This window comes from Colias philodice, chromosome 17 (assembly GCF_061535455.1).
Source record: "Colias philodice isolate Cphi_HAF_F1 chromosome 17, ilColPhil1 Martin Lab GWU primary, whole genome shotgun sequence".
Classification (NCBI taxonomy): Eukaryota; Metazoa; Arthropoda; class Insecta; order Lepidoptera; family Pieridae; genus Colias; species Colias philodice.
Window position 1 is genome coordinate 7,899,625 of NC_143102.1, and position 23,382 is coordinate 7,923,006.

The window sequence follows — 23,382 nt, forward strand, 5'->3', positions numbered from 1 at the left end:
CGATGCAAGACTCCAATTTCTTGGAAAACGCTCCAGCCATTGCTCCCATACACTGTAGAATGTCTGGCGGCGAGCACATCTCGAATTCGAAGCATTTTGACAACTTTACTGCCAATTTTGGACACACCAAAGTTCAACAAATGCCACTCACCATGTGGATACGCGATACAAGAAGCCACGGTCTTGGAGAACGCTCCAGCCCCCATGAACTCCAGGAAGTCTCTCGGCGAGCGAGTATCTGGTCCCGAACCATCCCCACGACGAGCTGCCACCAGCCGTGCCTTAACACCTTCGTATAACACGAAGTGTACCACCGTCTCGCTGATGCCCATGTACGAGGCGGTTATGCCCTTGTAGAAGCCTTTTATGCCCTGCGAGAGATGACGACTCGATTAATGTTATTGCCGTTCTTTTCTAGAAGCACAGTGAGAGCTTCAAGATAAGAGCAGAAGAGGCGTACACATAACTTTTCCAGTTTCGTAGGTATTCGAATGAAAGGTAAAGTTTAAAAGGTGCAGAAACATACCAATCATTTTTTCATTAGTATAATAATTAATTAGGATCTCGGTAGTTTTACTTTGTTTTTTTATATTATATGATTATTAAAAAAGGTAAACATATCCGTTTATAAACATAAAGTATTTCTGTTTATAAAATTCTTGAGAAGAAAATATTAATTGTAAATTTTTAAACCCGGTCAGACACACTGAATATATTTATCTTGCCAAAAACATTATTTTAGAGCTAGCGCGCACGAGCAACTTTGTCTCCGCAACTATTTTGTCTCTTCACCCATGGGCTAGTATGAAAGTGCGCGCACGTAGCGACGCAACTCCCCATACAATTGATGGGAGAGACAAAATAGTTGCGGAGACAAAATTGCTCGTGCGCGCTCGCTCTTACAATTTCTTGTTTTGATAGGTATTTGTTTTTATTTTGACTTTCGTCTGTTAGTTCTGACGATTGACATTATTCTCAAACAAATGGGATAGACACAAATAAACATTGAATTCTTTCTCAGAAACATAGTATTTGAATCCGAAATGTTCTCGAAGTAGACCCTTGCATTACTTTCAGATCCTATCAGATTTCCATACTCCCAAATCAAACTTCCAAAATCCTACCATTCCATCGCTCCCGATACGCATTTATCCGTTTAAAAATAAACATGTGGGTATATTAAACGTGCGTCACTTCTATCCTACATATACTTACGTGTCTCGCATATATCCTTTTGATACACTCGAGAGCCGTAACGTTCTGCCCGTCGAGTTGCAGGCGAGTCTTCACGAACCAAATCGGATTGGTCATTGTACATGAGACGAATCCTGAAATAGATTTGATCGTTTTATTTGTTGTTTACCGGTATCGCGGAAATAATGTTTGGGTACGTTTTGCACTTATCATGTGGGGAGGGCGTGATAAGATTAATTAGACGATTAATCTTACCACACACTGATGATAGTGTGATGATTACAGCCAAATTGGAAGGACAAATAAAATCGCTTATTTTTGCTTTGGAAGGGGCAACGCAAAAGAACAGGACATAAACAAATTGCGAATACTCTTAGCTAGAAATGATTATCACAGAAAGAATGTGATGTATAAGGATAATGTACTATTTTTCCTGTCACTGAAGATAATTATCAAATAGCGATGCATTTTACGTTCACTGCAGTATTTAATAAACTTTCGAATCTTCTGCTACTTGTAGTTTGAATTTGTAACTTTCCTTATTTTAGATCACGAACAGTAGTAAACTATAAAACTATATTAATACCTGTATTATTTACGAAGAAAAATTGTCTGCCTATCCGTGTATTCGATTGTAGATATTATGTTACGTTTTCACCCCGTTATTGGAGGAATAAATATAATGTAGATTAGTTAGATCAGGAAAAATGAAGACAAATTAATAAAATGTTATTAGGTTTCAACACGAACTTTGAGGGGATGAATTCAGGAATGGTAATGTATACGTGGAAAGGCTGTGGTTCGACACCGGGAATCCTCAAATAAAAGGATTTAAAGTATATGAACAAAATAAAGCTTAAAAACGGAAGACACAAGAGAATTAAAACGTCAGGAAATAATTAATTATACATGCACACATGGCTGATAAAGTGTCTTTTCTGATATTATACGTCGAAAGAACAATAAAGCTGTTATTTTAAGAGGAAACCATTTTTTTATGATGTAGGAAGAGCTATGTTATAATATTATGTAGGCTGTAGCCTTGATTTCAGTACAAGTTGACGAATGCGAGAATTCGCATATCTGTTGTGTTTTAGTTATGCATATTTTTCGTTCAAGATCACGACCAAATTTCATGTTTTAATTATCATAATTTTCTAATCTTTGCTTGCTCACATTCTTATCTTACATAAACATTAGTAGCATTGAATCGTACTCGATATGTTATTTTTAGTACATTTTCAATGTGGAATACAATATATATTTAAACTTGAAAATGCCACTACTCGTAACCGGTATTCATATACCTATCTGTTCTTCTCTGTAGAAACCGTGTTCTAGTTGTTAACTGTTTCCAGTTTACTTAATGAGTGTTTGAGTTCATAACTAACTAGCTGTGCCGCGCGGTTTCACCCGCGTGGCCCCACTCCTGTTTGTCTTAGCGTGATGATATATATAATATAGCCTATAGCCTTCCTCGATAAATGGGCTATCTAACACCGAAACAATTTTTCAAATCGGACCAGTAGTTCCCGAGATTAGCGCGTTCAAACAAACAAAAAAACTCTTCAGCTTTATATCTCAAGAACTACGGGTCCAATATGAAAATTCTATCAGTATTAGATAGCAGTGATAGCACATTCATTCAGGAAGGCTAAAGGCTATATATCATCACGCTACGACCCAGGGCCGCGCCGACCCCCGGCAGCGCCTGTGTGCGAAACCTATGAAGCGCCTCTTTTTTTATAAAAATTCAATGCGCACCTTACACACACACACACTTTCAATCCAATGATTGTTCATTTGTATTGTTTTGCCTTAGCTATCTCGTTCGTTAAAATCGGGGAATACCCATGACCCCACCCCCGGGCCCCGCTTGCGTCGCAGTCGCACGCATCGCATCGGGTTGCGTTCAGAAACTCACTCATTCATATTTAGTCCACTCATTATATACATTTAAAAAAAAAGTGAATTTGCGCATCTAATTTTTTGATATATTGTAGGGATACCCAGAAAAGTTTAACTTGAGTTTTTCGACCAAGATTTCCTATGAGCTTTCGCCGCCATCTTAAAAAAAAGGTGTAAAATTTGTTTTTCGGCAATAACTCGGCTATCCGATGAAATTCGGAAATCACTTATATGACACTTTTTGTTCCTTTTTTTATGCTCTACAATTAAGTCTAGACCATTTTTTCCGTATCATGCATCGTTATCGAGATATTGATCGATAAAGTAAAAAAAATGTGTGCGTGTACTAGTGTACACACGTACGAAGTGAAACTTCTTTATGACCTTATTTTTCAAAAAATAATTTACTATATGTAACTTTACAGAAATACGTCGAATCACGCGTGATAGGGATAAGAAAAAGATGGCGCGTAACGGAAAAAGTCACGCGTAACGAAAAAATGTTACATTTAGGACATAATACATATACCTACATTATGTATAATATGTATCTAATACATATACATGTATTTAAAAAATCGTACAATTCGAACTTGTAGAGAATATTCAGACCTACAATTTTCTTTTTGGAGTTTTTTAGTTGGACAAAAATTACGATCTCCAGCGCGCCGCAGAGTCGGTGAATTCACGCTCACCGTCGAGCGAGCTGCTCGCTCGGTTGTGTTCGCATGGCGAAGCGAATGGGAAATTGTTTGGGAAATGGATGGGATAAAAAATAAGTACATAGACCAGACTTTAGAACAAATTAAAGATCACACTAAAATATATTTTTTAAACAAATAATTTGTTTGTGCAGTAAAAAAAAGTTGAACTGTACATTTGAGCGAAAAAAAGTACAACACACGGTAAAATGAATGAAAAATGGTTTCAAGAAAATTTTGTAATTGAAAAAATGCAAACACACTCGTCAAAACGGATGCCAGGTCTTACAATAATTTTTTACTTTATCGATCGATATCTCGATAACTATGCACGATACAGTAAAAATGGTCAGGACTTAATTGTAGAGCATTAAAAAAGGAACAAAAAATGTCTTATAAGTGATTTCCTAATTTCATCGGATAGCCGAGTTATTGCCGAAAAACCAATTTTACCCCTTTTTTCAAGATGGCGACGAAAGCTCATAGGAAATCTTGGTCGAAAAACTCAAGTTAAGCTTTTCTAGATATCCCCTACAACATAGTAAAAAAATAGATGCGCAAATTCACTTTCTTTTATTTGCCTTTTTTTCGGACGAAATGAGTGGACTAATTTCATACTCATACAAACTCGGCGCCTCTACGGTTTAAAATAACTAGTACTTTTTCTCTTGTTCAAAGAACTGCCGCCGTTTTAACGTTGAGCTCGTAAGGAATGTAAACTAAAACCCTAAACGTAAAATGAAACCATAAACGTGAATAATAATAAACATTAAATATTGAGAGACTTGTTCAATAAGCGTTATAGATGTTTTGTTGTTTACAAGGCCTATGTTGCGCCTATTGTACCTACTTACTTGTCGATACTCCACTACAAAAAACAATCATATAGGTAACAAAAATAATTTTGGTGGCAGTGGCGGCGCGGCGCCCCTATTGTCTTGGCGCCTGTGTGCGCCGCACACTTCGCACACAGGGGCGGCTCGGCCCTGCTACGACCAATTGGAGCGGAGTTACACGGGTAAAACCGAGGGGCACCGCTTGTCCACTACAATCGATGGCCTTACCAGCCGCGCTAGCTGCAGATAGGTGCACTATAGGCGTGTCCGGTGGTATATGTTGGTTGAGGATGGCCTTTGCTTGCGAATATGTGCAGAAGTAGATGGCTCTGGATGGCGCAACACCCACAATGTTCGGCCCTAGACCCTTGAACAGCGCCCGCGTGCCTTCATTCTTCACAATGTGTCTGGAAAGAGAATTAATGTTTTAGCATATGTAATAGCAATACTTATGTGTATTTATGCATATGTAATTAATGTTTTAGCATATGTAATAGCAATACTTATGTGTATTTATGTGAAAACTTTGAAAATGGAAAAATATTACCTGCGTATTTGATGCTACTACACGACATTGATGAACATTTTTTAATTATGTTATATGTATGTTATGTTATGCTCTATATTTATGACCATGCCTACAAAACGACGCAGTATTTCATGTAGGTATGTAAATCTGATTTTGGTGCTATTTTATAATCGATTTCAATGCCAAATAAGAAGGCTACTAAATAAAGTAGTATCTAAATCTTCCAAAATTTAATTAAAAAGAATAAGTTATGATTCCGATAAAGTTTGTTTAGAATTTTACAAAGAGTGTCGGTAAAACAGTTGCAATTAATAAGTCTTAAAGATTTATTAATACGATTATATGTACTTATCTACGCTTTAAACTGATTAACGTTATCAATTATCATATATAGAAGGAATTCAAAGATTCAAGTCTAGCAGACTATTTATTTCCTGATAAGATAGAGGGAAAGGGTAAAATGGACTGTGATATGATAGCCTAGTTACATTTCAATTTGTCATATTAATACAATGTAGTTTTGTAATTAAGAAAGATAATTAAATCTCTTATCTATTGCTGCTTGTAATCAGTGTCATCATGTATGTTACAATACAGTAAAATGTAAATATTGTTTTAATACTTTTTTCAAATGTGAACACGCTGTATACTACATCTAGTAAATTATACGAGCCGAATACTCTTTAAAAATTCATTAAATCTATAACTATTGCGAAGATGATATAGAAATAATAAACACCATAAGAACTAGTGTAATAAAAAGTAACTTTTTTGCACTATACGATTGTTTTTAAACACCATCCACCTTGCAATTAAGATAGGTGAATAACGTAATTGATAATGATTTGTAAATAAATCGTACTATGACGTAAATGGATTGAAAGATAACTGAATGTAAACAGTACTAAAATATATATAAACCGACATTGGGTCGCCTCGCCGTGACCTCTTGGCAGTCGTATTTGGCTTCGAAAGCGTATATTTAATGTATTGCATACTTGCCTGCCGTGTAATTTTCTCTCATGATATCCTTTTATAGATATACCTTTATAGCAATACACGGCAATTATTATGCCGCATCTGCTTATTAATATAACCTAATGCGAGGTATGCGTCGGTTGTTATTTAGCAGTTTTTATTCTTCCTCTTATTTTCAATTCTATTTACGCTTTATGAAAACGTGTACTGTAGTGAATTCTGTACTAATAACGAATCAATTTTTATTACATAAGAACGCCACAGGCCTCTCAAGGCCTGCTCTTAATGTGCCAAAAAATATCAATCCACACCGTACATTATACACATATACGTACATTTATATACTACATCATGAATCTATTAGATGCTCTGTACAAATGTTTGCAAAGAAAATCATAGAAGACATAAAAGTGTTTCTAATTATAATCGGAGCAACAACCTTTACCACATGAAGCCAGCCCCCCTATGCAAGTGGCTTTCTGTTAGCGTAGCGTTCAACAGAATAGACTACGAATGTATGAGATTGACGTAAGCTGTAGATAAACGTAGCTACAGCTTACGTCAATCTAATACATTCGTAGTCTATTCTATTGAACGCTACGCTAACAGAAAGCCACTTGCATAGGGGGGCTGTTTACTGGAACGTTACAGATCGCAATTCGCAATACAATCGGCACAAATGAGGCAAATAATATACCTAGTAGTTATTAAGAATTATAAATACACATTTTCCGTTAGAGTAAATACGCTGATTTCAACTGTATATGCTCTAGATTTCTTGGCTTAGTTTACAAAGTGTTGTGGTGTGGAGTGTGCTGTTATTGTTGTTACATTATACCTAATATTAGCATTCAGTTATTTTAGGGCCGATTTTTCAATGCTTGGATAAAACTTATTCGTCGAATAATGTATAAAAAAACTACCATTTTAAAAACGTATTCTTATTGCACGTATTTGACAGTTCACGTGACATTTTAATATTATCGTGTAATACTTTATTGGACGGATAAGTTTTATCCAAGCATTGAAAAATCGGCCCTAAGTAAAATATGTATGAAGGTAAAATAATCGTAATGCTTGCAAAGGCCTAGTCAACACCTAATTATAGTTTACATATTTGAATATTGTTACAGTATCGTACACTAGCGGATACGCTTCGTAATGGAAACGTCTGCCCAGTTACAAATATGTTTATACAGGGTGATTGAAAACCGCGATAATCATCACTATGCTAACACAATAATATTGATGTTTAAAAATCGCAAATCTGTCTCACGCCTGTCTCGCGTGATCCTCCGCGGGGGCAAGCAATCTCTTATCTATTAGCGTGCAAGTGATAACAGTTTCGGATACGAGCGGATAAAACTCTTCGGGTATAATTAAACAAAGTATTCCAATATTGCCTCTAACGTATTGCTTGAGCCAATGTTATCTGACATTATTGTATTTATGGATAGCGTACACAATTGCTGCTTCGTGTACAAATAGCGTACAAAGTATGTGCATTCGATTAGACAACTTATTAATGGTTGTTAGCCACTTTCCGATATATTATATTTGTTAGAATACAATTAACAGAAGACTTATAATAAAATGTCACGTACTCGCTATGAAGATAATGGCGTGGAAAATCTGAGTAGTACATACTAGCTAGCTACTAGTTATTATTTTGTGTACATACCTAATTTGTAACAATTTTAGCAAACGTTATAGAACATGACTTACAATACAAACACAATTTACAATATCGCAACAAAGGTTAATGACTAAAGCGAAGAACTGAAACCTAGGCTCTCAGAAACAAATAAATAAGATGCAAGAACGACGTGAACACTGAACTCGCTATATTATATAGACTATAACATGATAGTTTTATCACTCAACGTATACTATACTTTAGTTAAATAGTAAATACTGCTAAATCAACATTGCCTAGCGTCAGTTTCCTTCAAGCCGGATAAGTAAATCAAACAGTATCTGGTTATAATGTAATAATAAGTGACAACAAAATCAATATTCAGTCACGATTCGATACATGATAATCAAGCTCAAACACGCCATGGCACCGCTCCAAAATTTAAGTTTACATATAAATGAGGCAAGTACACTTGTACTTGATTTTACTACTATATGTGATCGACCGCGGAATTTTTTAGGACAATTTTAGCAAAGCGCCACATCAGTTTATCCTATCCTATCCTACCTTAGTATCCTACTAATATTATAGATGCGAAAGTTTGTGAGGATGGATGTATGTGTATGTATGCTTGTTACTCTTTTACGCAAATACTACTGAACCAATTACAATGAAATTTAGCAAACATATAGAGGGTAAATTGTATTAACACATAGGATAGGTTTTATCCCGGAAATCCCACGGGAACGGGAACTATGTGGGTTTTGCTTTGAAAACGCGGGCGAAGCCGCAGGCGGAAACCTAGTGATTTAATAAATGCATTTACTTATCAATCGTTAGATGGATTTGATTGTTGGATATAAATCCATTAATTATATCGTCCTTTAAACTTACGGAATTGTCCTTTAAATTCTTGAATGAGGTCGTCCCGTTGGTGAGTTGAATTACAGTCACGACATTACTAACTAAAGATAAAATAGGCAATGAAAGTAGTAGCTTTTACACGATGTACAATTTAGATTCTAATATTTTTCCACTGAAACTGTATCAAAAATCTATAATGTAGGTACTATTCTGAACCGATGTTAATGTTAACATTGTCAATTTCATATAGTTTAATGGTACCTATATGTACTCAGATATACCTAGATGTTTGAACAATTGTATTTGAAGGAAAACTAACACACGTAAGTGCCTAAACTTTCATGAATTATGCATAAGTGGTTTTTGACATTACAAAGGGAGAGTTAATTTAAATTACTATTTAATAAGTGTAAGCAGACCTTATGCAGTGAAATAATAAACATCGTACGTTCACGTTGCTCCCACAGCTCTGGCTATATTTAATCATCCCCACATATTAAAATGTAATGTGTGCTAAGACGTATGTACATATTTGTGTACGTAAATAAATTAATTATTGAATGAAATCTAGCGTTGGATCGTTTACGTGTGTGATTTATGTGTTTGGTGTTTTTGTAGAAATAAAATATAAAAAAAAGTTCGTTAAATATATTTTGATATTCAATCGATTTAACTAGGTACACGATGTTCAAATGTTCACTACATTTGTGTGAATTTTTGACTGAGAAATCTTTCCATTTTATTTTAATTAAGTATAGAATTGGAACGGTTCTATCAGTTTTCAAATTCTATAGTTTTCCACGATAAACTAATGTTCAATAGAATATAATACAATCCACCCACGGTTTGACCTGAGATTTTATGCAGAGTTAGTTCAGACAACGGGAGCTCGAAGCATTGTATAATGTGTATTCCTTCCATAAAATATGTGTATTTCAATTCTCACAATATTCTCATTACTTTGGTTTATATTAAAAATTCCATTTACACTATTTTATCTCAGAGAATGAAAATTAAAACCGTACATGAATGTAGCATTCGAACACACTTTACAGTAGAAATAAACTGTATCTTCTATTCACAACTGTTATATATCTGGGTTATTAATATCGCAATTTACAATGTAGGCAAGAGGTAAGTAACCCTTCTTGGTGCACGTTGCAATATTAAATTTGAATTATAAACGAGTCTTCACAGACTGGCTGTGCTAGAGGTATGTATGTCTGCTTGGATATTGCTTTTGTTAATATTGCTTTTGTTTATAATAGACTCAGGTATAAGAACCATTCTTACATGCATAAAGGCGCTATTATTTTGTTGCGTAATTCATTTACTATTCACGCTATAATTTACATAAGTTAATAAAGATAATGAAAACTGACACACAAATTAGACTGCTTCGTGCATTTTTAACACAATACAATTTACTAATTAATTCTTTTTTTTATGTATGAGTCACACTATAGTTGGCTGTCTATTGATACAGAATAAATAAATATGTTATGCTCAAAAAGATACATAAATTATTTTCGAAGCGTTGGATCAGCAAAGGGGAGAATTATTGACGATGGAAAGCACCCTCTGATAACAAATACGTTAATCATGAAAATGAATGGTTGATGTCAATTGTCAATTATTACAAGCGTTCGGCGTGAATGTCCCGACTCCCGACATTAGCCAGTCCATTCACGCATATCATGTCTCAACTATCATATTACTCTACAAACTACATAAGAATGTGCTCACTGTACAACTATGAAATAATACACTAATTTCTCGACCTGGGCACGATTTTTCAATCTTTGGTTTAAACTTATACCTACTTAGGATGACATATTAAACTAAATTACTACTATATTCTATTTAAACGTTCCTTTGCTCCTCTTATTAGCATTTTACGAGTGTCATTTTCATATTATTGTATACTATGGTAATTGGTACGGATAAGTTTTAATATACGTCAAATACCAACTTATACACCAAAACAACCCCCTCGCAATCAGCTAGAATGCGGCAACATCTAACTAGCTAATCGCTGACACTAGAGAAATAAAGCTACCATTCACGCCGCGTCTTACCACAGACATGTATATATAAGTAGACAACGCAAGTACCGCGATCTGTATGAAAACCAAGCGTGTCATATTTTTTGTACTGACCTTGACGCGTTATGACGTCACGAGCGCTTTTTAGTGATGTTAATTTCATTTTACGCTAAATCGATTAGGCCGCCACTCGCGCGGCGATTCTAGTATCGTCCTATCCCATCGAAGTAAATCGAAAGAAATCAGATCAAACTAGATCTATGTCTAAGAGGTAGTCAAATAAATGAATCGTAATCGATTACTAAATCGATTCAAGACAGAAAAATGATAATTACCATAGACAGAGGGATGATAAAATAAAGTTATAAACCTTTTAATATTCTAACAAGTAAACTAATGTGTTTTAGCTTTTTCTTACATATGCCCATTGAGTTACCATGTACTACGTACTAGAGAGGCCATCGAAAGAAAGTAATGAAACTGTCAATCAATCAATCTTTATGTCCCGTTGCATCGATCCATTTTCCTTTTATGTTCGGGTTACTTGGAAAACTGAAAAAACAAACATAGTCTAAGCAATAAGGAGTTTTCTTAAAAAACTCCCAAGATGACACTTTAACTAATGGCGTCCATGTCATAATATTTATTTTTAGTACCTTTGTATTAAAATACTTAAAAGTTCTAGGTCAAGTCGTATTAAATGACAAAAAAAATCTATGCCTTTTTTTCTGAAAAATTGCTCCTTCAAATTATCATTTATCTGTTCGATTATAAAATCGATTAGAATCGAGAACTGTTGCATCAAATGAACATCACTAACCACAAAATTGGACAGAAAAATGAGAACAGAAAAATGAGAAGACGCTATTCATTGCTTGTTATCATACGACGCGATCTTTACCGTGCCAAGTAAAAGCCGCAATGTATTCCGAATCATTTCGTATGATTTGGTATCCGTGTTTGTCACGATCGTTTTCCACAGATATTCTTTATTTGATTTTAAAATAAATAGTGCATATTCTGATTAGAAAATTACTTACCGGTGGAAGGAAACATCTCTGCTAACTCGGCCACTCACAGCTGTGGAGTTTCTACAGTTTATAACGGCGTAATTCGGCATTTTACTTTATTCAGCTTCACGTCTTTCCTTGGCGAACTGCAAGCGCGGACTGAGTGTAGGCCAGCGTCAAGTAAGTTTCATAATCGTAGTTTGGACACGGGAAGTACATACACTCGCTTAGTCTATCTTGATATATGTCCGTGCGTCTTACGCTATAACAAATATGCAACTCACCCACAGTCATGCTCACCTGATGCACTGTATAAGGCTCATCCGCGGCGGCGGCCTCGCGTGCCCCGCTCGCGCGCACTGCTGCACCTGGTAATTGTACGACATCAGCATGCGATCTGCTTGCTTGCTGTACGCGAACATGGCGCCCATCGTGCGCCTGTAGCCCCATTTGGCCTCCTGTATTACACGGCCGATTAATATGAGGCCTCCGTTTAATGCCAATTCCGTTCGGCCGATTTTCATCAAATTGTTTAGAAAACATCCCAAGTATCATTATTATGTTATGTTAATAATTTCGAATTACAGTTTAAGTATGGCAACCTTATAATTTGGTCCAACCTTAAAATATTTAAAACAAACAACGGTAGAATTGTACAAATTAAAAAGGTATAATATGTATGTAGGTAAGGTACAATGTACATCACTACATAGTATAAAACAAAGTCGCTTTCCCTGTCCCTATGTCCCTATGTCCCTATGTCCCTTTGTACGCTTAAATCTTTGAAACTACGCAACGGATTTTGATGCGGTTTTTTTTAATAGATAGAGTGATTCAAGAGGAAGGTTTATATGTATAATAAGATCCATTAAGTAGTGGAGAAGTACTGTTATTTTTGAGGTTTCTAATGTGATGTCGTAAAAAATTACATTTATTCCGCTTACATTGCAAACGCAGGCTGAACCCTACGAGTTTTATCAAAATAATGTACTGAGTATTATACACATTGAAAAGGTCTACAGAAAAGTCCGCGATGGTATATGTCTATCTCTTATGGATAACCCACAATAACTTTTTTTTGTCATTTACTTTTTACGACAAATAATGGCTAATTTTCGAAGCGATTTTAACCAATACAGCATTAATCCTTAACCAATTAAATACCATGGATACATTGTTCATTTAATATAGATCTATATAGCCCTTTACACCGTATGATTTAAGTGAATATTTTCGAAGATATTACAGATTTAAAAATTGCGGGACGTAGCGTTTGCGGCCGCCCGGCTATGTATTTTATACCCGTGCGATGCCGGACTCACCGGAGCGGGCCGCTATATTTTTTTTATACCTATACAACGTTCACAATTTTTCTGTAGTGTATTTAGTATCAGCATTGCACCCGTGCGAAGCCGGGGCGGGTCGCTAGTACTTAATATAATACATATATTATTAGGAGGCTTATCTGCAGAGTGGTGTCTACAGTTGTAATTTACCCACTTCAGTCATAACAATACACAAATAATTAGACAGTGCGCGCACGAGCAACTTTGTCTCCGCAACTATTTTGTCTCTCCCACCTATTAGTCCATTGAATGAGTCCCTCCAAGGGGGGTCTAGAGTGCGTGAGTTAGTAACGTAAGATGTTTCTTCGGAAACATGTCAAGAGTCCCTAGGTAATAAACATACTAAAACCCCGGGCCACTAGGAGGAGCCCCGGAGTGGGGGGAGGGGGGAAATGGGTCCATTTTTTTCATATTTCGCTTAAATCTCAAAAACGGTACATGTTAGAGAAAAACTTTCAAGGAAAAATTGAAAGGCCATAAAATTATCTACAAGTTGTACCTGAATCATTTTTTCCTATATCCTACCGTTTCTGAGTTATACGCAGTAAAACATGATTTTGGCTCAAACAATTTCAACATCAATCGATCAAAAAATATTTCTTTCTTCCAAAAAACTCAAATGTGCAACTTGTGACCAGTACTGATAGATTGCTCTTAATTAGGTCTATAATTGGTAAAATAAACACATTCCTCCATGGAAGCCTTTAGGAGGAATCGATTGTCAAAATATTATATTAGGGCAGTTTGAGTTACTGAACTTGATCTTTTTATTTTTTTCTTCCAAAAAACTCAAAAGTGCAACTTGTGACCGGTACAGATAGATTGCTCATAATTAGGTCTATCATTGCTAAAAATACCAGATTCCACCACGGAGGCGTTTACGGGGAATTGAATTTTATCAGGGTAGTTACGATACATGAACTTTTTATTTTTTTTCTTCCAAAAAGCTCAAAAGTGCAACTTGTGACCGGTACAGATAGATTGCTCATAATTAGGTCTATCATTGATAAAAATACCAGATTCCACCATGGAGGCGTTTACGGGGAATTGAATTTTATTAGGGTAGTTAGTTAAAAAGTTCATGTATCGTAACTACCCTAATAAAATTCAATACCTCCTAAAGGCCTCCATGGTGGAATCTGGTTTTTTTATCAATGATAGACATAATTATGAGCAATCTATCGGTACCGGTCACAAGTTGCACTTTTGAGTTTTTTTGGAAGAAAAAAAATAAAAAGTTCAAGTATCGTATCTACCCTAATAAAATTCAATTCCCCGTAAACGCCTCCGTGGTGGAATCTAGTATTTTTATCAATGATAGACCTAATTATGAGCAATCTATCTGTACCGGTCACAAGTTGCACTTTTGAGTTTTTTGGAAGAAAAAAATAAAAAGATCAAGTTCAGTAACTCAAACTACCCTAATATAGTATTTTGACAATCGATTCCTCCTAAAGGCTTCCATGGAGGAATGTGTTTATTTTACCAATTATAGACCTAATTAAGAGCAATCTAACAGTACCAGTCACAAGTTGCACTTTTGAGTTTTTTGGAAGAAAAAAATAAAAAGATCAAGTTCAGTAACTCAAACTACCCTAATATAGTATTTTGAAAATCGATTCCTCTTAAAGGCTTCCATGGACGAATGTGTTTATTTTACTAATTATAGACCTAATTAAGAGCAATCTATCAGTATCGGTCACAAGTTGCACTTTTGAGTTTTTTTGGAGAAAAAAAAAAAAAGTTCAAGTATCGTAACTACCCTAATAAAATTCAATTCCCCGTAAACGCCTCCGTGTTGGAATCTGGTATTTTTATCAATGATAGACCCAATTATGAGCAATCTATCTGTACCGGTCACAAGTTGCACTTATGAGTTTTTTGGAAGAAAAAAATAAAAAGATCAAGTTCAGTAACTCAAACTACCATAATATAATATTTTGACAATCGATTCCTCCTAAAGGCTTCCATGGAGGAATGTGTTTATTTTACCAATTATAGACCTAATTAAGAGCAATCTATCAGTACCGGTCACAAGTTGCACTTTTGAGTTTTTTGGAAGAAAGAAATATTTTTTGATCGATTGATGTGGAAATTGTTTGAGCCAAAATCATGTTTTACTGCGTATAACTCAGAAACGGTAGGATATAGGAAAAAATGATTCAGGTACAACTTGTAGATAATTTTATGGCCTTTCAACTTTTCCTTGAAAGTTTTTCTCTAACATGTACCGTTTTTGAGATTTAAGCGAAAAATGAAAAATGGACCCATTTTCTCCCTCCCCCCACTCCGGGGCTCCTCCTAGTGGCCCGGGGTTTTAGTATGTTTATTACCTAGGGACTCTTGACATGTTTCCGAAGAAACATCTTACGTTACTAACTCACGCACTCTAGAACTTTTTATTCAATGGACTATATGGGCTAGTATGAAGGTGCGCGCACGTAGCGACGCAACTCCCCATACAAATTGATGGGAGAGACAAAATAGTTGCGGAGACAAAGTTGCTCGTGCGCGCTCGCTCTTAATCTTTCATAGGCTATTGTAACTTTGTTTTTTACCAAATAATTTGACAATCATTGGCACCACAATTACATCATTATTACGTATAGTAAATAAACTATTGACGAAAATGTATTTAGAGAACAATCACACGATTGGAACGAACTTCTTACAAATGTTGTGCAATAGAAATTCAATGCGGTGCTTCTAAGTAAGCTAGACCACTGAAACTTTAGAAAATCTTATGCAATCCGCAATACACAAGCTAATATAATATTCCAGTATCAGATTGAAGTACAACAATTTATTTATGGTTTATTTATTGTAATTAATATTCAGTAATTAGCAAAAATCAAACGAAATTTATAATTTGAATCCTCAATTAGGTCATGGTTATACGGTTTTGAAAATTGGACTAAAATGAAATAGTCAAACAGTTTATTTTAATTCTGATGACGTCATCATAAAAAGTTAATAAAAAAATATTTCGTCAATGTCTATTTTTGGGATTAAATATTTATGCATGTCCTTTTATTACTCGAAGTAGCCTTACGGTTTTCAATATTAAGGTTAAATGTATTTAAAAGCAATTAAATTCTACCTATAGTTGGTCAAGGCCACTTTAATTTTTTTTATGAATAATTTAAGAAGAAATTAATTATACGTGTTCCTACTTATTATAAATATTTCTTAAAATCAATAAAATTAATACTGAGCACAAATCAAAAATTTACGAGTTAACCCATTTTAGTACCATTATTCCAAGTTAGTAACCACAATCAAGTTGACATGCCTTTGCTTATCACTCGTTATTTTAGTCAGTCACAACAATGGAAAATTACATAGACGGCTTTCATTCATATCGATTGTACAATTATTAGTACTATTACACTGATATGACCATTTTAGTAGTCTTTACATAGTCTATTTAAGTAACAATTACAGACATAAAGACACGTATTAAATATTTGAAAGAGCGATCTAATATGTATGAATCTGAGATTAGTCACTTTTCAGAGACCTCTTTTCCAATTACTAGCATGGACACTATTTCGACGGAAAAGACTTTCCATAAAATACCTGTAATCACATTCAAATCGATTCCTAAAGAGTAAAGACTTACGATGTCACACATGAAAACATTAAAGCTCTATTTACCTGTACACCTTTAACTACCTTTATATGTAATATAATAATCAGTGTAATTAGTCATGTGTTAATATCTACCTCATATATTTTTCCTATTCCCTCTCAATTATTATATTGTTATCAGACATCAATGTTTGATTTTAGAAGACTTATAAATGCGTGTGTTACAAGCCGTATCACTCGATTAATCACGTGAGCGTTGCATTAAGATTTAAGATGCAATGATAATATTATGTACTAACTATCTAAGATATTTCTAAACATTCTTGCTTGCATTATTATGTCGAAAGGAGTTATTTATGTTCATAACACAACGACGAAAATAATGTATATTTATTATTAGGACGTTATTTTATTATTCTTAAAATGTAGTGAAACTTGAAAGAGAAATGGGTCTACGAGTTCTATTTACAAAAATAAAATGCTTCGCTCAATATTGCACACGATTTTTATCGTCTATATTTTTTTAAGCGACTTCGTCATTAATCTAGGCAGTGGCCAAAGACTCAATCCTGAAGAAATCTAATTGCTTTATACTTTTATACATGTAGATATATTATTTAGGTACCCATAACATAGTGATTAGTATAGAATTGAGTTCATACGAGTTATTTTTAGAAACAACTACATGGAGAGGTTATCTCAATATAACAAGGTGTCAATAAGAACTTTATAACCGATAGAGCTGTTTTACAAGCGCTAAACGCACTATCTCTACAAAATGTGCCATAAAGTGAATGAGCCCTCTTCACAATGGGTAGCGTTGGCCCAACAAATGATAGTCGATGTTTGCCGCCATGACGTACGACAATTATGAATAAACATCTACAATGATACCCATCAGACATTTAGGCCCTCTACATTATCGTGATTGCCTCTACTCGCCAAACGCTGCCCATTGTGTAGAGGGCCTGTAAAACTGACGCATTGGACAAACAAGCTAAGACCTTGCGATGGAGCATAACAATTAACAATAGGACGGTTGAGTAGGATGTGATACGTTATATACTCACAATATATCCAAAAAAAATGCTTCATATGCAGTGTCAGGCACACACAAATACAATTTTCGTTTTACTTAATTTATTACATTGACAGACTGTAAAAGAGTGATGGCTCTAATAAAATGATATAAACAAAAAAGACAAAGATAGTTTGTGTATTGTCACTTCCGCGCAGGTGTAAGCAAAAATCATAAGAATTCACCAATTAAATATAAATAAACAAATAGTTGCCATGATAATTGGCATAGACTAACGACACAGAAGGTTCAATGTTATAGATGTTAGGTTTCCTGCTTAAATAAATGTGACATTTCATTTCATTTCATTTACTTTTTTGATTAATATGATGTCGTATTAAAATGAAAAAAAAAACTTTTTTGGAGATATAACTGTATTAAGTATTTATTACTAGCTGTGGTGTTCGTTTTCGGTCATCATCATTTCACCCGATAAACACCCACTGCTGAGCATACTGCATAGTCCTCCTTATAGAACTCCATAAGGACCGATCTTACGCTATTCGTTTCAAGGCAGTTCCCGAAACCCGTACAAGGTCATCATTCCAACTTGTAGGATAATTTTAATAATAGTGGTGCCTAGATGAAAAAAAAAAGGATGAAATAAAAGAAAGGATGAAGTACATATAAGCCTTTTTTATCTAAAACACAAATAAAATTTATGTTCAATAGCTATTTACAGAAATGCAAATAGCATTTTTCGTCAGTAGCGATAATCTTTTCTTTAATATATATACGTATATTCAACATCATTTTTGCAAACAAACATTTTTGCCATCACGATTTCATTGTATATATAATAAATAGATATATTTGTTAATTATATGCACTGTGTGGATTTAAATATAAAAATAATGAAGTATTTACCTAAATCGAAATTAATAAAATAACCGTTCTATTTTCAATAATCGTATCTACATGATAATCTTTGAACACAGTGTACGCTAGCTTTGTCACACTAGTGATTGAAGCAATGTTTTATCCCTTTCATTATTTCAATACACGTGTCAAGCAAGTGTCATTCATAAAGAATTGTAAATTGTTATTTTTGCTCTTAAACTGTAATAATTTAATATATTTTGCTGTGATATGATATTTCTTTATCTTTCTTTATTTTTTGCACGAATACGTGCACTTTCTGAACACACAGGAAGGCATTTTCGACAACTTTAATGTACCTATCGGCACATGCGCTCACTGGGACCGGTGACAATTTGACTGATTGCATTGGTCCCAAATAGGACCAATTCACGGAATCAGTTTTGGTGCGTTGATGACGTATCTACCTCTTGTTTCTATATATAATATCATTGAGGATGTGCACAATATAATAAGTAAATCGAAGCACGGGAAAATATGATTATCTATATTCTATACTAATACTAATACATATTATAAAGCTGAAGAGTTTGCTTGTTTGTTTGAACGCGCTAATCTCGGAAGCTACTGTTCCGATTTGAAAAATTCTTTCAATGTTAGATAGCTCATTTATCGAGGAAGGCTATAGGCTATATATCATCACGCTACGGCCTACGACCAACAGAAGTGGAGCCAGGGGGGTGAAACCGCGCGGAGCAGCTAGTGTTTAATATAGAGACTTCAATAAAATACATTGTTTGGGGAAAAAGTTGAAATTTGGAAATTTTTTATAGTGATTTTAAATGAACAAAGAAGATCCGTCCAAAAGCCCTCACAACAAATGATTCTTTAAAGGTAAAACAAGATACACAGATATCTGTTAACAGGGAATAAATAAAGACAATGTTACAATCAGAAGATACAAAACTACTGCTAATAGCTGATACAGAACATGAAAATCAACCATAAAAACGATCTCATACAAAACAGTTTCATCTTACTTTTTTTTGTGTGGTGTCTCTCAATGTTAGCCAGAAGGGCTTCTACATTTTAACGCGGACGCGGGGGTGAACTGAAGGTTCACCCTGGTAGCGACATGCACAAGGGCGTCCCCCCTTGACGGGGATCTCGAACCTCGGCTTGAGCTGTCGCTTGAGTGGAGGAGGCCAGAAGGGCCCTAATCGGACGGGTTTCATCTTACAATGTGGTCACCACTCACCAATAACCATCTACGCCGTATCTAATTGCCTATACTCTATAGCGTACGCGAAAACTAGCGATATGAGTTATTTGTAGCGTGACCTTGCAACTCCGTTAGTTTTATACAACTTGACATTGGCCAAGGTTAGCCGAGAGACATAATGCCTCATCGATAGGATGTCTGAATAAGCAGTGAAAGTCTAATTTAATCTTAAGCACAATATTTACCAAAAAAATTCCAAAGATAATCGACGATACATCATCGTCTCAAAAGATAAGCCAGAAATAGACTTAGGAGTGCACCTTTTGAAATAGAAAACATGCCTAAATAAGGAACCTTAAAAATCACCATCTTTTATCTATAGATAATATCACTGTTTATGCATGAACCAATCCACTTTTACGATATCTGCAATATGATGATTGCGATGCGCAAAAACTTAAGTAACCACGGACTAAAAAACTTCCTTCGGAAACGTACCGATTCAATTACATGGTACTTGTTATTTTATTAGTACGTTTTGCTGATAATTGATGTGCTAACACAACATTTTAATGTTAACATTTTATTAGAACTACCTACATATACAGGGTGTCCCACCATTGGTATACTAAGCGCGAAGGGACTTGTAGTTTTGCATACACTGATCACGTAAAAAATACTAAAACATCATAATTACGTTAAAAATTTTTTGCTAAATTTTTCCTGAAAATCCATGTTTTCTTCTCTAGATTCGCGCAGCCGGCATATACCGCTTCGCTAATGTGAGCATTTTGTCTATGAAAACATAATCTTAAAGGATAGCTCACGTGCTGGTGGCAAAGTTGGTCGGATTGCTTGTTAGGAGTGTACACATAGAGTTTTAAGAATTCATCTATTTGCAAAAAAAATGCGTCTGGAATTTTATAAGTATTTTTTACGTACTCAACGTATGCAAAACTATAACCTCCTTTGAGCTTAGTATACCAATAGTGGGACACCCTGTATAAATATTCAACGTAGAATTAACAGGAAAATATTGCCATCAATGGCCGATATATACTACAAAGGTGGAAACATAAAATAATAGTAATAATTGATAGTTGAATAGGGCGTGTCGTTAAAATTAAAAAATATTTATAAGCAGTTACTTATTTGTTATGCACAATTTAGCAACAGGTCGAGTGTCTAAATTGTAAACAAAACGTGTTTTGCAATGAATCATTATTTGATAAGTATTTTAGTCAGAATTTCGTTAAAAAATGTATTACTTATTAAATACTGAAAATGCGGTTTTCATTGATTAAAAGTCATTATTCATTATTCATCTATGAATTTATAATATAAAGAAAATGAATTAAAATATCTTAAAGCATAATTTCATTGTCCAAACCTTTAGAAAATACAATAACCAAATACTTTTGCCGTTAAATTGAAAGCCAAATTAGTAGAGTATTCATTCTATGTAAAATTGCATTGCATTGCATTGTATTGCATTCTATATAAAAGAAAAAAAAATCAATTACAAAATAACATTTATATTGTACCTATAAAAACGAATGCATCATTTACAAAAAAATAAAACGCATTTCATATCAGAAGTATGCATAATGCGTATCAATTACACTGTATAAATAAAAATCCTTGACACACCACACCATTACTACTAGTTGGATATAATTTTCTTGTTTACAACAGTAAATAGGTTTGTTTTGATTATATCAGAAAAAAGCAATGATACTAACAATAGAAGAGATTCATCGTATTATTTTCATGTTAGACGACCGCGACATGTTATAGGAGAAGAGGAATAAAAAAAATCAATAACAAAAAAAAATCAAATAGAACAAATACTGGACCATAATAATTTATTGTTATATCAAGATGATATAAAACCGATAAATGAGGAAAATAAAAGTCAAGGTGTTGCCATTGAAATTGCAAATCGCTATTGAGAAAACTCGTTTCTTAAATATTATATTGCTGCGGCATATGAAACAAATAAAAAGAATCCGGTATCCGGTATGCACAAAAACCACTATCAATATTCCGTTTATTATCTATACTAATATTATAGAATAGTTTATATGTTCGTTTGGTTGAACGCGCTTATATCAGTAACTATGGGTCCGATTTGAAAAATTCTTTCAGTGTTAAATAGCCTACGAAGTCTTATAAGTGTTATGATGAGCGTGATGACAGTGTCATCACGCTCATCACGCATATCATAAGATCAATAGGATCATGCGGGGCCATGCGGGTAAAACCGCGAGGCACAGCTAGCAATAAAGATATAAATAACCCAATAAATATGAGCATTATTCTTGAGTACGAAAACAGAGAGGAAAGAAACAGTGTTGAGTGGTAATTAATGACGCACGCAGAATCCTAACAACAAATGCAGTCTAAGGAATGCCTATCAAAATTTGGCTTAGTGAAAGCATACCTACTACACATACACCAGACGTTTATATTCTACTTGCCGGTAATAATACTCTACAATATAATCATCCGAGCGGTGCATGTGTGACACTTTGGCGACATTGGTGCAAATACTTCACCAATACCTAATCACTAATATGTTTTCTTTGAGTCTGTGCCAAAATTTACTATCTATAATTCATATTGAAGCGAAAGCTGAAAGTAGGTACGTTTGTTACAAACGTTGAAATGAAAGTAAACATCGTTAATTAGACAATAAAAGCTTGCATAATAGAAGGTGATTAACGACTAAAGTATCCAACTCTATACTCCTAAAAGATAAGAATGTAAGTCCGTGATTTATTGCCAACTAAACTTATTCGTCATCTGGTCCAGAGACTTGGCGCAAGGAAATATCGTATGTTTTACATTATTATTATTTCGTGTACAATATTGTGTAGAGTTCTCCGAACTATTGGGTTACTATGCCACATAAGCTATATTTAACATTACTTCCGATTCAATAACATTCCCATGAATTCATATAACATATTTGTAGAAAAAGGGGAAAATGTTAGACATATATTTATTGTATACCTAATACCAGTTCCCACTTGACTATAGCATTAATCGAGCTTTAATCCGTAGTGGAGTGCCCTTTATTTGTACTCGCACTACTCAACTTTTTCAAACTCATATCGTTGAGTATTTGCAGGATGCTCGAAACCTGCCTATCATAAGTAGGCTTAGCCCCCTCTTTAAAGCTCATTACAATAATCCACATACGGACTAATAATGAGATGTAAAACGTTGCCCACATTTCTAACGATCTAAAAACCTGTTCTCTAAATAATGTCCAATCGAAAAAATATGTAAAGACTGTAACGAAACGCCGTATTTTTAGCGTTCTCGGTTTCTGCTTGGGTTGTTCTACTTTTCGTTTACCAGCTATTTTGTGCTGTCCCAGATTTATATTAATACTGGACTAATGAAGGTTGCCTTTTGTTCAAGATGATAAAACGAAGTTTTTGCAAGCTCGCTATTTTCTAGAGAAGTATTGTAGAGTGGCTTAACTCACTTCACATTTTTCTGTGTGTATTTTCTTAATTTAAAAACTAAGCTGGAATTTTCATTTTAACAAGAATTAATGTTATATAGATCACAAATTCTAGACCTTTACAAACTATAAAAATATGAAGACAGTTGA

The 23,382-nt window shown here is 34.5% G+C and overlaps 1 protein-coding gene across 1 annotated transcript in view; it reads right to left on the reverse strand.

Moving 5' to 3' along the window:
* Rim2 (replication in mitochondria 2) overlaps nt 1-23,382 on the reverse strand; it is a 32,484-nt gene that overhangs the window by 3,761 nt on the left and 5,341 nt on the right. The window contains exons 3-6 of the mRNA XM_089705627.1: nt 12,002-12,159; nt 4,868-5,046; nt 1,216-1,328; nt 152-371 (exon numbers count right to left, since the gene is read on the reverse strand). Of these exons, the coding sequence (XP_089561753.1) occupies nt 152-371; nt 1,216-1,328; nt 4,868-5,046; nt 12,002-12,159 (670 nt within the window). The remainder of the gene's footprint in view (nt 1-151; nt 372-1,215; nt 1,329-4,867; nt 5,047-12,001; nt 12,160-23,382) is intronic.